This window comes from Ambystoma mexicanum, chromosome 13, assembly GCF_040938575.1.
Source record: "Ambystoma mexicanum isolate Mex_15411 chromosome 13, UKY_AmexF1_1, whole genome shotgun sequence".
Classification (NCBI taxonomy): domain Eukaryota; kingdom Metazoa; phylum Chordata; class Amphibia; order Caudata; family Ambystomatidae; genus Ambystoma; species Ambystoma mexicanum.
Genome location: NC_090938.1, coordinates 159,250,170 through 159,263,837, shown reverse-complemented (window position 1 = coordinate 159,263,837; position 13,668 = coordinate 159,250,170). Strand labels below are relative to the sequence as shown.

The window sequence follows — 13,668 nt, the reverse complement described above, 5'->3', positions numbered from 1 at the left end:
AGCAACTCTATAGTCATTAGGTTTTTTTATTATAACAGCACGATATATTAACATAAGCTTTGAAGTGAATCAGAATCATGTACAGAACTACAGATAAGACACAATGGGCCTCATTACAATGAGGGCGGCCATGGAATGAACGGTGCCGGTAAGGGACCGGCACCGTTCATTCCGGGCCGCCACATTATGAGGTCCGCAGCGGGCCCCGCTCTGCACGCCTGGTCAGACCAGACCCGCTAGCATCCGCCCCATTCCCATTGAGCCCTAAGGAGGCTCAAATGCGAATGGGGATGTACCGGGTCCGGGTCCCGCGAAAGGGAATCACTGGGCCCTCCAAGGTCGGAATGGCCCAATAAGGCCCCTTTTGTGGACCCGGACCCGAGTTTGGAGGTAGCAATGCCAATAAAAACGGCATGGCTACCTCCAAACTCGTAATGAGGCCCAATGTGATTAATTGAATTGACCAGGATCACACACTTTGGTTAAATGGTGAAACTGAGATGTGGACAATTTAAGCGACTGTGCACATCTTCCCAGGTATAGTTGATATAGATATTTATTAAGGTTTTGCTTACATTTCATGTGCTTAAATAATAAAAGATTTTTGTGTGTGCATATTAGCTGTCCAGGCTTTACACATAAACACATTACATCCTATTTCATTGAATACATATTACATTATAATAATGAGATATGATGTAAAGAACATTGCATTTAAAATGTGTAAAACTGATTATAAGACATTATATAAAACGTTATAAAACATGAGTGTATATGAAAATGATGGTCACGTGTGGCTATTTATGTATAGCAGTGCTTTGGAAGCAAACCACATTACATAATAAGCTAGCCTTTCATAGTAAACTAACTGTTCAATCTATACATTGTAATAGAAATATGTTGAGGAATGAGAGTATGGATTTAGCTTTATTCTCCTCATCCTGCATGTAAAGTCACAACAGCATCATGTAAATTAACGTGAGCCTAACAAATCCCCCTTGGGTTTTAAAGACATAGGGCCTCATTACATGGATGGCAGAGAACCATGGCGCTATTAGCGCCATGGTTCATGCCGGTAAAATACCGGCACCGCCTTGGCGGAAAGGGGAATTACCGCCCCATTCCAAGGTTGGAGGGGCGGTAATTCCCCCTTCCCCCATTGCCCTTCCCCATTCCCATTTTTGCTCCATAGGGCTTAATGGGAATGGGGAAGGCGCTAATTACGGTACCGCAAATTGCGGTACCGTAATTAGCTCCCTGGGTCCCTTTGCGGGTTGGTTTTTAACGCCTGCAAAAAGCAGGCGTTAAATCCCCCAACCCGCAAAGGGACCTCATAGTAAGGCGGTAAGGATTTACCGGTACCGGTATTTTACCGGTACCGGTAAATCCTTACCGCCATCCGTGTAATGAGGCCCATAGTAATTATTTCATAAAGCATGCAACACTGTGGATCCTTCTCGCTTCTGGTCACTCCCTCCCATACATATTTCTAAAGGGACAAAAGTCCCTTCTAATAGTCACCCCCTCCCTCCCATCAGTGCCTAATGGCTCACAGTGTAATACTCTGTTGAAACAGAGCAACGTGAGGATCCTCTGCTTCCCGGAGCTCCTTGGGACATTGCCCTGGCAGTGGGACACCTTTACCGTTCAGACAGGGTAAGGTGCCCTGCTGCCAGGATAATAAGCGTGCTCAGCCAGAATTGCTTGCCACATATTGTCCTGCCAGTGGGACACCTTCCCCGTTGGGCACCCTCTTTGAGGTGCCCAACAGGAGTGGCGTCCCACTGACAAATGTCCCGTTCTGGCCTGCCGCTTGGTACGCTACTGCTTGGGGTAATTTAACACAGGAAAACATATCTTAATTTTAATGAGTCCGAATGTTGCAAGCAATTAATGAAATCAGAATAAGCACCCTAATGTGCTGTTTTAAAATCCTGCAGGCATCCATTTTGTATCATGTCTATATTCTTGTTTGAGTCAGTGCCCTGGTGGCAATAATCAAACAGCAGCTCCCGTCAGCCTGCTTGCAGGCCCTCTTGAGCTATGCAGTGAATTCTAAAGACCAACTGCGGTGTTATACGTTTTAGAAGACTGGCGTGTCTTTAGAATTATTTTAAAGATACGCCACCAGTCTTATGAAAGTTATAACAGAGTGTCGACAATGGACTCTTGTAGTGTAGTAGTTTAGTGTTATCTGTCAGAGCCACCGTCCGCCCTTCCTCCACCCTGCCCCTTTCTTTCAGCTGTCATGACCCCCACAACATTTTATTTAAAGTTACTCCACTGCAATCAATACCTGAAAAATCCCTAAAGCAGATAAACCTCCTAATCCATCTCGCAATAAGACAAATCAGAATTGATCAGCAAAGTGAACGGTTCTTCCTTCTTGGTTGAAAGACCCCTTTCCAAAGACCCCAGTCCTTTTCTAGGGTTTTCAATTAAAAATCGCAAAGATCATCAGTGGATTGTTTCACTTCTTTTGTGTGAATGGAATTGAACAAAACCATATATGGTCATTGCCCCTGTCCGCCTCAAAGGGCGAGGACATGACAGGCCAAGACCAAATCTGTCTGGATAAAGGACTGATGTCTGGGATTGGCTGCGTATGCCCAGGAAAGTTTTAATATTATGAAGAACATTGGGTGGCTGCAAAATGTTTGCAAGGGATGTTTCATGCTGATTGGAATATGAGTTTGCATCAGCTCCCACAATCCTATTCAGCTCCGGAGACGGCTCAATCTCTTTGGCTAAACCTGGGAAGTTTCGAAAGCTCGAGAAATATGCCAAACTGAAGAAGAGCCTGAGGGAGACTTGATGCTGCAACTTTCCAAGACTATCTGACGGGATAGTCACTGCTGGGATGCACGGGTATTGGACCACTTAAGAGACCAGAGGGAACCAGTGGATCTGTGCCTCTTCCTATGGAGAATGGAGAACATCCCTACCACTTGGGAATGTGGACCTTTCAAAACTACAATGTTTGGCAGCTAGAGGTTTCATACTGTGAGTACTGGCAGATTTAGCCCTATAGTTAAACATTGGGTCTATTTTAAACATTGGAGGGTGACACAGCATCTGGCACAAATCCCATTTAGTCAGTCAAACTGTTCCCCATCTCCGACTTGGCTTCTGGCTCGTGGATTTGTTTCAGAGGTTGACTATTGGATTTGGGAATCTCTACTGACCTTTAATGGCAAGGTCAATAAAACGCTGAAAGACTTTTTCCATTTAAAGGTTAGTTGCCTATAACCAGGGTATCAGCATACTTTATCACGGCCCAATTGACCATTTCCAAATTGACCGAATCATTTTGTTCATTCTTTTTAGGAATTTCGGTCAATTTTAATTAAATACAGATGTGGGTGGGGTAAGGGAATAGGTTAAGGTGGGGGGAACTGGAGAGGGGGATGGAGGGGCTCCCCCACATTTCCGAACAAAAAAACAAACCAAACAAATTGGGTCAATTCAGAAAAGGTCAATTTATTTTCGATGAAATAGACCTAAACCGTAACCAGCACTAGAAAAGCTTACCTTCACAGAAGACACCTTCACAGAAGACAATCTGACGCCAATAACATAGTTGTCTGTACAATTTCACATTGAATGCAATGTGTGTGGCACATTGTCAAGAGTTCCCATTCACCGTTTAGCCACATCTACCAAACGTTGATCCAATGGTCACTTGTGGGAAACCCTGTCACCTAGATGTGAGTCAATCTTCCCTCACCCCTTGAACACAGGTGAGAGAGAACCTGTACTAACACAGATCATTGCATGGAACAAAAAACGCGTTTGCTACCGAGTGAGTAAAAGATCCAGTTGAGCGCTCAGTTGAGAGACCTGCGTACAACCAGCAGTCACTGGGTTCAAATCCTGCTAAGGCAGACTCTACCCTACGGCACTGAAAGACTGTAGAAGCCTACTTCAAAGTTCAGAGGATCTGTATTAACAAAGTGTACTGAAAGGTGACAGCTAAAATGTTATTTGTGAGACCTCTATTTAATGAAAGCCTGTAGCTCTCCCAAAAGTCCCACACAAGCTTAAACAACTGAGGTGTTCTTGGCACTCTCAGGCAACATTAAAACCTCTGTTGCATCTGCCGGTTAATTGAATCAGCGGAGGATTTAGCATGGTCACTGGAACCACCTGAGAGGCTGATCTTCGTTTTTAGTATGATCGCCTATGTAGGCCAACCCCATCATTCATCTCACTAGTACATGACCATGACCATGGCCAGCGTCGGTAGATCCAGAACATGGCAGCCAGAAGAGTCGGGTATTCAGGAGGAAAGACCTGGCAGCCACAGTTTTTAAAAACTTCACTGGTTTCTCCTTTTTTAAATGATTTTTATTGGATTTCACAATGAACTAAAAGATTTGTCAGGATTTCCAATATTCGGCTAGTAAATACATGTGCAACTAATGACTATTATCCTTCAATTCATAAGAAAGTGTACCCTCAATAGGTGCAACAGCCTCCATTGGTTTCTCATGGCAATGATGGTCACCTTCAAACTGCTTGCAGGCGTGGGTAATGCTCCGCATGAACACATACAGGGGCTGATTCATGGAATTATTTTTGCTGAAAAACTGGGATTTGTGCACCATTCTGCCCGCAAATTCCCATTTGTTAAACAGGGATTTGCGGGCAGAATGGCGCACAAATCCCAGTTTTTCGGTGCAAATAATTCCATGAATCAGTCCCACAGTGTGTTGCAGAAACCCAGGCTTGCACTTCAATTTAGGTTTATGGCCAAAAGAGGCGATGTATTCATTGGGTTGCAAGTCAAGGAGCACAGCATCCTGTCCATAACAAAACCCATCCAACTAACTACCCCATCGTCTTGCAGAGCCCTATGGTCTCCTGAACTCTGAAGGTTCAAGACAACCTGTGCCTAGGCCTTTCGGCACACTTATTCAGCCTCCCGCCAAACAATAAATCCATTGGTCTGAAATGATAGCCCTACCACAATGTTCCTGAACAGAGAGTGGCATTTACCACCATGCTTCCGGTAGAGCGCCACCTGACGGAGGGCTGAGATCTTCTTCAGCTGAGTCCTTCTGGGCCTGCCTCATCAGCTGAGGGATGAGCACTCTCCACCCCATGAAGATTTCAGCTTTCTGACCATTGTCCATTGTTTATTCCAGTTTAGGCCTGGCATATATACTGGGCTTGCACCAGTAACCCCTGAGGCGCTGGAACTGACCGTCTCTCTTCTCTGCGCATGTATCCTTTGACCAGCACTGGCTTCACCCAACCGGGAAAAGGGAAGCCTAATAAATGTCCACTAAAATTAAGTAGGGACGTGAGAGGGCATGATATCATATGGACATGGTCATTGCTGTAGTTCATATGGGAGTGCCCCAATTCCTCCTGCTATAGAAATCCCTCCTCCCTCATCTTTTTCCAGATGTGTACGTTTGTATATTTATTTATTGAAAAGGACAGAGTTCCCACAAGTGTTATCTGAAAAGTCTCTTTCTGTGCAATAAACAAGAAAATACCCCTTTGACTCCTTCCGAAAAGACTTTCTTCTGACTCAACCATTCTCTAGAGTATGCTGCAAGAAAGATTGAAATATCTTCAATTCAGAAATCATGCTATCAGATGGACAATCGGAAAACCCTGCTGTCTGGGGATGTTTGCACAGCTTGAATACTGACGAGTATTCTCAATCTAAGAATATGTCGATTCTCATAATTTCTTGCTTGCCCTCTGATCTTCTCAAATGTTTCATCTGACTCCTCAGAGAAATTGCATACGATGTGTCCTGTCTGATGTGTACTGTCAGATGTGCCTTCTCCAGGGGGCTTTTCTAGATATGGCTTCCCACAGGGGCTGTCTCTCATGTAGTTTCTCCAGATGTGCCAACTTCAGAGTGTCTCCCCATATATTTGTTCTCATGTACATCTTGAAAGACATGCCTTCTCAGATGTACAACCTTACATGTATTTTCATGAGACCTTGCCAGCGGATACATTTTTAAAGCTCTCATTACAGATGTTCAATTGGTCCTTTTCGGATGATGCCCCGTCATAGTCCGCTGTCTTGGGTGTTTCTATTTTCTCAGAAACCTGTGCTGTGGGCAACTTGATTGCGGATATCTCTGCCTGATCTTAGAGATCACTGCAGTGGTCCTCAAGATGATATGTATTCTAAAAGGTTCCCCTTCATTTCACAGGTACCTGTGCAGAGGTTGTGGGTTAGGAAATGTGTGTGCCTTTTCTTAGGTACAGGTGCAGGTGTCCTTCTGATGGCATGTGTTCTCAGCCATTAGTACCTTCCCTTAGGAAACGGTGCAGAGGGCCCTACTAATGGTATAGGTTCTCCACATCCTAATGGTTACCTTTACAAGGGGTCTTCTCGTAATCTGTATTCTCAGATAGTTCTAGCTTCTCAAAGCTAGCTGTACAGAGATACTTCTCGTGATGAGTGTTAACGCACACACCTACTGACCCATAGGTACCTATGCAGTGGGCCTTCAGTTTGAATAACCTTACAATTGTGCTCATATCTGCATAGATACCCCTGCAAAGTTCTTTCTGGTGTCATCCTTCCCAGGATGAACCTTCCCAGGATTCCTCTGTCAGCCTTTGCACCATGCCCTGCCTGATCAAGTTACTTTCCCTTCCTTTCCAGGCTGATCCAACACACCAAAAACCTCATGTCCAGTGAGGAGAAGCTGTGCATTAAGGTGCTCAGAACCCTGCAGCAGATGCTGGTCAAAAAGAACAACTTCGGAGACAGGGTGCGTAAAGGGGCATGTGGGTGAGAGTGTACAGGACTGTGTTATTAATCTTTTGATCGCAGATGCATGAAGTGCCCAGGCAGCCCTGCCATGATTGGAACTTGTGAAGTGCGGGCTTGCTTAATGTAAGAGATGAGTGCTTAACCTGTGAGGTATCCATCCAGACCCAACAGAAACATCTTTTCGCTACACAGCAATTGCACTGGAAAAAACACTTTGAACCTTTTCTTCTCTAACAGGGTGGAGTTTTGAGGAAATTGCTCCTGAGTAACTATCTGCAAAATAAGAAGTCTAATCCCAAGGGAGAGATAATCCCAGAAATAGGAGCAGGAGGTGAGAAGGAAAATGTGGGGTGGGGCAAGTAACTGATTTGAGTGCTGTTTGACAATGGACCTGTTGTTCTGTGGCAATGCAGTCTTCTGGTTGTAGAACAGTGCTGTGCAATATCACCTCAAGCATTGTATGTCGGTAGTCCCTGGCAACCTAAGGAATCGCTGTCTGCTCTAGATGTCTCTGAGTACACGGTGTGCTTTTATGCAAATGACTACACCACTAGCAATAGACTTCCATACCATCTCTCCGGCTCTTTGGTTTTAGCAAACCACTCAACTGGGCATTACCACACGATATTGCTTGCTGGACGATTGAAGAAACATAAAATGTGGCCAGTCACTGAGAGATGATCGGGGATGGTAGATTCTGTGCTGATTATTTCACCTCTACTTTTTCTTGGTGTTTTTTGTTTCTTTTGTGACCATTACATCATATTTGGGTTATCTCTGCTTAATGTGATGTAGCCGAAGTCAGACCACAGCTTTGATAAGGCTCTTGTAAGGCACAGAATCCAGAAAAATGTGCAGTTTTATTTCAGCACTGCCTTTCTCACCAACTACATAGGTCAAGACCAGGACTGGACGCTGATTGCCGCCATCCAGTGCAAGCTAGACAGAGAGGGAGCCACAAAGCTGGTGTCCGACCTGATCATGAACTCGAAGAACGACAAGATCTTCCATGAGAGCATCCTCTTGGCCATCCGGCTGCTGGATGGAGGGAACACCGAAATCCAGGTAGGCTAACATGGTGTTGATAGTACATACGGATATCCCTGTTGGACCTGGGGCACTCCGACATGCACCTTGTGAGTGCAGAAATGGAGATCCAGGTAGGCTTAGTGAAGACCAACATGGGGTTGATGGTGGATTTGGTTAATATAGGTAAGGCCTGTGTCAGACAAACATGCCAGCAACAGCAGATATGGAGATCAAGAAAGCTTGCAACCTGATGTTTATGGTGAATGTGGTTATCTAGGTAAAACCTCGGTCAGAGAAACATCCCAGGAACTAGCAAATACAGAGATCAAGGTTGATTTGGTGAAGTCCAACATGGTGTTTATGGTGAATTTGGTTATCTCGACTACGCCTGGAATAAACTAACAGGCCAGCAACAACAAATATGGAGATTCATGCAGGCCTGAGGCAGAGTAACTTGGCAATGGGTGTGCGCGTTGAGATCTAGCTAGACCTATGATAAACCAACATGGCAATAACAGTACCTGGTGATTGCTAGCTTATGCTTCGGAAGGGCCATATTGTAGGGATAAACAGAATGGACTTGGGGCAGAAGAACATGGTGGTGACAGCACATATGGCAGGGGTCTGCAACCTTTGGGCTCTCCATATGTTTTGGACTACAACACCCATGTGTCCCAGTGAGCAGGGTCAATGGAGAGGGGATCATGGGATTAATAGTCCAAAACACCTAGAGAAGGATAGGTTGCAGACCCCTGACATATGGGGATTCAGATAGGCCTTGGGCAGACCAACATGGCAGTGGGAGTGAAAATGGAGTTCCTGATAGAAAGACCTGGATTCACAGGTAGTTCCAAGTAAGTGTGGGACGGGCCAGTGAGTGGGAAGGAGCTGCTCACATATAGCTCCAATTAAAGATTAAGATTAACAAATTGAGTGGGAGTGAGGTGCATGGCTACATAGAGGTTGCCAGACAAAGTAGGGAAGAATCCTAATGTAATCTGCTGTATCTGTGTAGTAGCTGTATATGTAGACAGCCATGTATATCTGGAGAAACGAATAGGGGAAAGCAGATGTTAAACACATACAACTCCATGTATGGATGGAGTGGACCAGTGAATAGTGGTTGAGCAGGTCTGTTGGCCAAGATTCTGGTAGACATGGAATCAATCTAGCAAAAGTCAGACTGTAGAGATAGAAATTCAGGTCTTTCACAGCTCCTTCTCTGAGACAGGTGCCCAGATGGTGAATGACAGGTGTGAGGGCACTCCAGGGGGCTTCATGTAAACCTTGCTGGAGCCCTTCTATTTATCCTTCTATTTGCTAGGAGATTATTCAGAACTGCTGCTGATTTTTGATGTACAGTTCTGGAAAGCCTACCATAGTGTACCTGAAAAGGGTTTATACAAAGGTCTGAACTGAACTTTGTCTTAGTAACAGGGATGAACAGTCAGGCTGGTGCTTGGAGATCAGGCATTTGGTGATGTGATGAGTCTGATGATGACATCACTCCTTTCCCGCAGTGAGCCTCTCCTCATGTGGCAAGGGAATGGCAGCAGCTACCTGATCCTGACTTTGGGGGTGGCTATGCGAGGGAGGATCACATGAGGGGAGGCGACCCTCAGGGGGATGGACAGACATCATTGGGTGAGACATGGTATCCTGCCTTTCTTTTTAGGGATACTCCCTTCATCCCCCATGTCTTTATGGCCGATTGTGATAGCACCCTGCAAAGTCCCGCAAAATCAGGTGATGGAACCTTTTGACCTTTATCACCTAATGAAGCAGCCTGTACTGAGACAGAGAAGTGGACTGCCATGAGGAATATTGTGAAGAGGAACCAAGAGACGCAGTCTAGTGTTGACAACATCTTCCCGCCCGCACTTTCCCCCCAGAGGGTGCCCAATACATTTTCCCCACTTGCTCCCCAATTGGCTTGGCAGTATTACTTTTTCAGGACCTTCGCCGGAGCCGCCTTCCCTCAAGGGCCGACTTACTTAAGGCGTATTGCTCTTGTGCCTTTTCTTCTTCATTCTTCCAGGCTGCTGGGAGCAACACCATCTTCCCACCCACACTTCACCCCCCCAAGAGGGTGCCGATTCATTCATTGAACTGACATGGCCTTTCCATGATGGCCGCCCGCACAGTGCACAATATCAGCTGGTCTGTTCAGACCTCATGATTCCCGACTTGCGCACTGATTGGCTGAGCAGTATTACTTTTTCTGGACCTTTGCCGGCAAGCGATCGCCGGCCCCCTCAAAGGGCATCTTTCTAAGGGCCATTACTCTCACTGTCTGCCTTTCTTTGAGCTGGAGGGAGCCCCCTCCATGACAGTGCTCCAGCTGCTTACCCCCAGCCCATGTTGCTGATCACGCTTGCAGTACTTTTACATTCAGTGACCGTGGCCATCTGTTTCTACTTTGCACCGGTAAGCCCCCCAGAACTGTACTACAATGCACCGCCTGGTTGCCATGGATTTTTGTCTCATTCCTTCTAGCATAACTGCAATCTTGATCTTGTTGAGCACCTTATGTGCATCTGCCTAAACTCACTCACTGCTTGTTCTCACTACTTGTTAGTGCCTTCCTAAAAACTGCTCTCTAAGCTTGCAATACACCTGTGCACACTCCATTTTTGTGTTTATAGCCTTTTAGGAAAATTTGAACTTAGTGTGCTTTTACATCTGTGATTCTTCAATTTGTGTGCTGTATTAGCGCCTTTTGGCAACTTCGAATATAGGAGTGTTTTCTCATCTGTGCACTGATTGTCTTCATTTGCACACCTCCTCCTCTGCACCGGCCTGGGTGCTAGGTCACTTGGTGAGTTCTTGCGAACTGTGCAGCTCCCTTTCCCATCTCTCCCCCTCTACCCTCATGGAACTCTCCATCTCCGTTATCTATTCCAATTGCTATTGTAGCACGTATCCTACCTCTCTCACGAAGTCTGGAAAAAAAAAAGCTGGAAAAAGCACTTCCGGACTGTAAACCAGACCTACCTATCGCTTACACTTACGCCAATGCCACTTCCAGACAGACTATTACAGACATCCTCTTCAATCGCCCCTCTCCTGACCTATAGAACCCCCAACTGGTCTCAGCTCTTTCTCCTTTCTCCTACTCACCCATTGATGGTGGCACTAGATGGGAAGTACTCCTTGCATACTTCTCATCCTCCAGGTGTATCATTAATTTCTAATCACAATGGCACAATCATGCCCAAGGCTCTCGACCTACTCTTCTCCTTCTCGACCGGCGCCTGCCTTCTCTCATAAACTTCCTCCCTTTTCTTGCTGCCCCTTCTTCCTCTCCCCTCACTTCTCCACCACCACCGATGGGAGTACCACGCCCCTGTACACCCCCTCCGAAAACTTTCAAAGATGGTAACCAGCTTTACTTAGCTACTCTGAATGCTCGCTCTGCTGTCAAACACTCCTCTGACATCGGTCTCTTACTCAAAGACTTTGGAGGTCATTACAAGTTGGGCGGTAAGGGATACCGGGCACCGGTAAGGAGATCGGTGCCGATAATCCCTTACCGCCCAATTCCGAGGTCCCTTAGCGGGACCCGTAAAGCACGTGTGGTATGGCCACACGTTCTTTACGGGTCCCGCTAAGGGACCAGGGCGCTAATAACGGGCCTGCTATTCGCGAGCCCGTTATTAGCGCCCTCCCCATTCCCATTGAGCCCTATGGGGACTCAAATGGGAATGGGGAATGGTTTGTTCAATGGGGACTTAACGGTCCCTCCAGGGTCGGAATGCACTGGTAAATCCCCATTGAACCAGACCGGTACCGAACCCGGTATTGGAGGCAGCCATGGCGCAAATAGCGCCATAGCTACCTCCAATCTCAGAATGAGGCCCTTTGATATGGACGTCCTCGCTCTCAGCGAGATGTGGTTCAATGCCAGCTCTGTAACTGCTCTTGACATGCTCCTTCCTGGGGGCTACATACTACTCTCCACACCTAGACCCAACTGGCCTCTCTCTCTCTCGCTCTCTACACAAATTAAAGACCCCCTGGCCCTAACTCCCTCTGCCTCTTCCTCTCTGAATAGGCCGACCTTGCCTCATCCCTTTTTACCCCATCTTCCAAACTCCTCCTCCTTGGCGACTTCAACATTCACCTTGACTCTCTTGAAACATCTACCTCCCAATTCCGGATCCTCTGGGACTCCCTCTCTCACACTATTCTTCCTTCTGGCTCGACTCACTCTGCCGGCCATACTCTTGATGCTCTCATCTCTGGTGACATTGCTATCTCTAATCCGGTCACTCACACCCCTCTTCTCCTGGTCTGACTACCACTAAAGCCCATCGGCCCTCTATCCGAGCCACCCCCTGCACGGTCAGCCCCCTTTGCCGTCATTCGACCGATGAAGTGAATGTCAGTTGCTGCTTTTGCTTCCACCTTCATCCCCCCTCCCACCCCTGATTCTGACTCACCCTCTGACTTTCCTCCCTCCTACCCATAGCACCAGATAAGGTCTCTAAAGTGGTCCGCTCTATGAAGGCCTCTTCCAAACAGGTGCCCCCTGCTCATCCTGAACCATTAAAGACAACATCTCCTCTCTCACCCCAGCTCTTGCTGACGTCTGTAACCACTCCTTCGCCATTGGCTCTTTCCCCTCTATCCCTCAAGCACTCGCTTGTGCACCCTCTCTTAAAAAAGCTATCTGCTGATCCCTCCTACCCAGCTAATCATAGCCCTATCTCTACTACCCCCTTCCTGGGTAAACTCTTGTAGAAGTTGTCCCTGCCCCAACTGACCCTCCACACAGAGCTTGTTGGTTGCCATCAATCTGGATTCCGGGCATCCAGAGGCACAGAAGCTGCTCTCCTGAACACCCGTGAAACCATTCTTGCAAATCTCGACTCCAACTCTCCTGCTGTTCTCATTCTCCTTGATCTCTCCTCTGCTTTTGACATGGTCAACCATTCCATCCTCATAAAATGACTCTGTGACACCCTCGGCATCACTGACCAAGCATTGGATTGGCTAACCTCTTTCCTCACTAACCGCCCTTCCCAGCTGCAACTGGGCCCTTTCTCCTCCACCAGCACCCTCTCTACCTGTGGCATCCCCCAGGGCTCTATCCTATCACCATGGCTCTTCAATATCTAACTCGCCCCTCTTACTCAACTTATCTCCTCCTTCTCTTATCATTTCCAGTGTTATGCAGATGACGCACAGCTTTCCTTCAAACTTCCCTCTACTTCCCCCTCTTCTCCTCTCTCATCCCTGACCGTCTGTCCACCATTCAGTCATGGGCCTCATTACAAGGTGGGCGGTAAGGGATTACCGGCACTGGTAAGGGCACCGGTGCCGGTAATCCCTTACCGCCCTACTACGAGTTCCCTTTGCGGGTCCCGCTAAGGCCGCCTGGTTTTACCAGGCGGCCTTAGCGGGAGCCGCAAAGGGAAGTCGGAGCTAATAATGGTACCGTAATTAACGGTACCGTTATTAGCACCTTCCCCATTCCCATTGAGCACTATGGGTGCTCAAATGGGAATGGGGAAGGGCCCTGGTGAGTGGGGAATTACCGGTCCCACCAACCTTGGAATGGGCCAGTAATTGCTCCATTCACCAGGGAGGAGTCGGTAACGGTCTGGAGGCAGCCATGGAGCTAATAGCTCCATGGTTACCTCCAACCTCGTAATGAGGCCCATGGTGTGCAGCAAATGATCTCGGTCTCAATGCCAGTAAAATGGAGATCCTTCTCAGCAGGAGACCTGTGCCCTATTTTCCTCCTACCCTCTGGCCACCCTCTTTGGGCCCCCTATCCCACCATCTTGTGAGGCCAAAATCCTCAGGGTCATCTTCGACTCCGCTCTCTCCTTCACCCCTCACGCTCTCTCCTTCACCCCTCAAATCATGAACCTTACCAAGAAG

At 47.1% G+C, this 13,668-nt stretch overlaps 1 protein-coding gene across 1 annotated transcript in view; it reads left to right on the top strand.

Moving 5' to 3' along the window:
* Positions 1–13,668, top strand: part of ITPR3 (inositol 1,4,5-trisphosphate receptor type 3) — a 510,867-nt gene that overhangs the window by 377,467 nt on the left and 119,732 nt on the right. Inside the window, exons 37-39 of the mRNA XM_069633522.1 lie at positions 6,640–6,748; positions 6,988–7,081; positions 7,646–7,815. Coding sequence (XP_069489623.1) covers positions 6,640–6,748; positions 6,988–7,081; positions 7,646–7,815 — 373 coding nt within the window. The remainder of the gene's footprint in view (positions 1–6,639; positions 6,749–6,987; positions 7,082–7,645; positions 7,816–13,668) is intronic.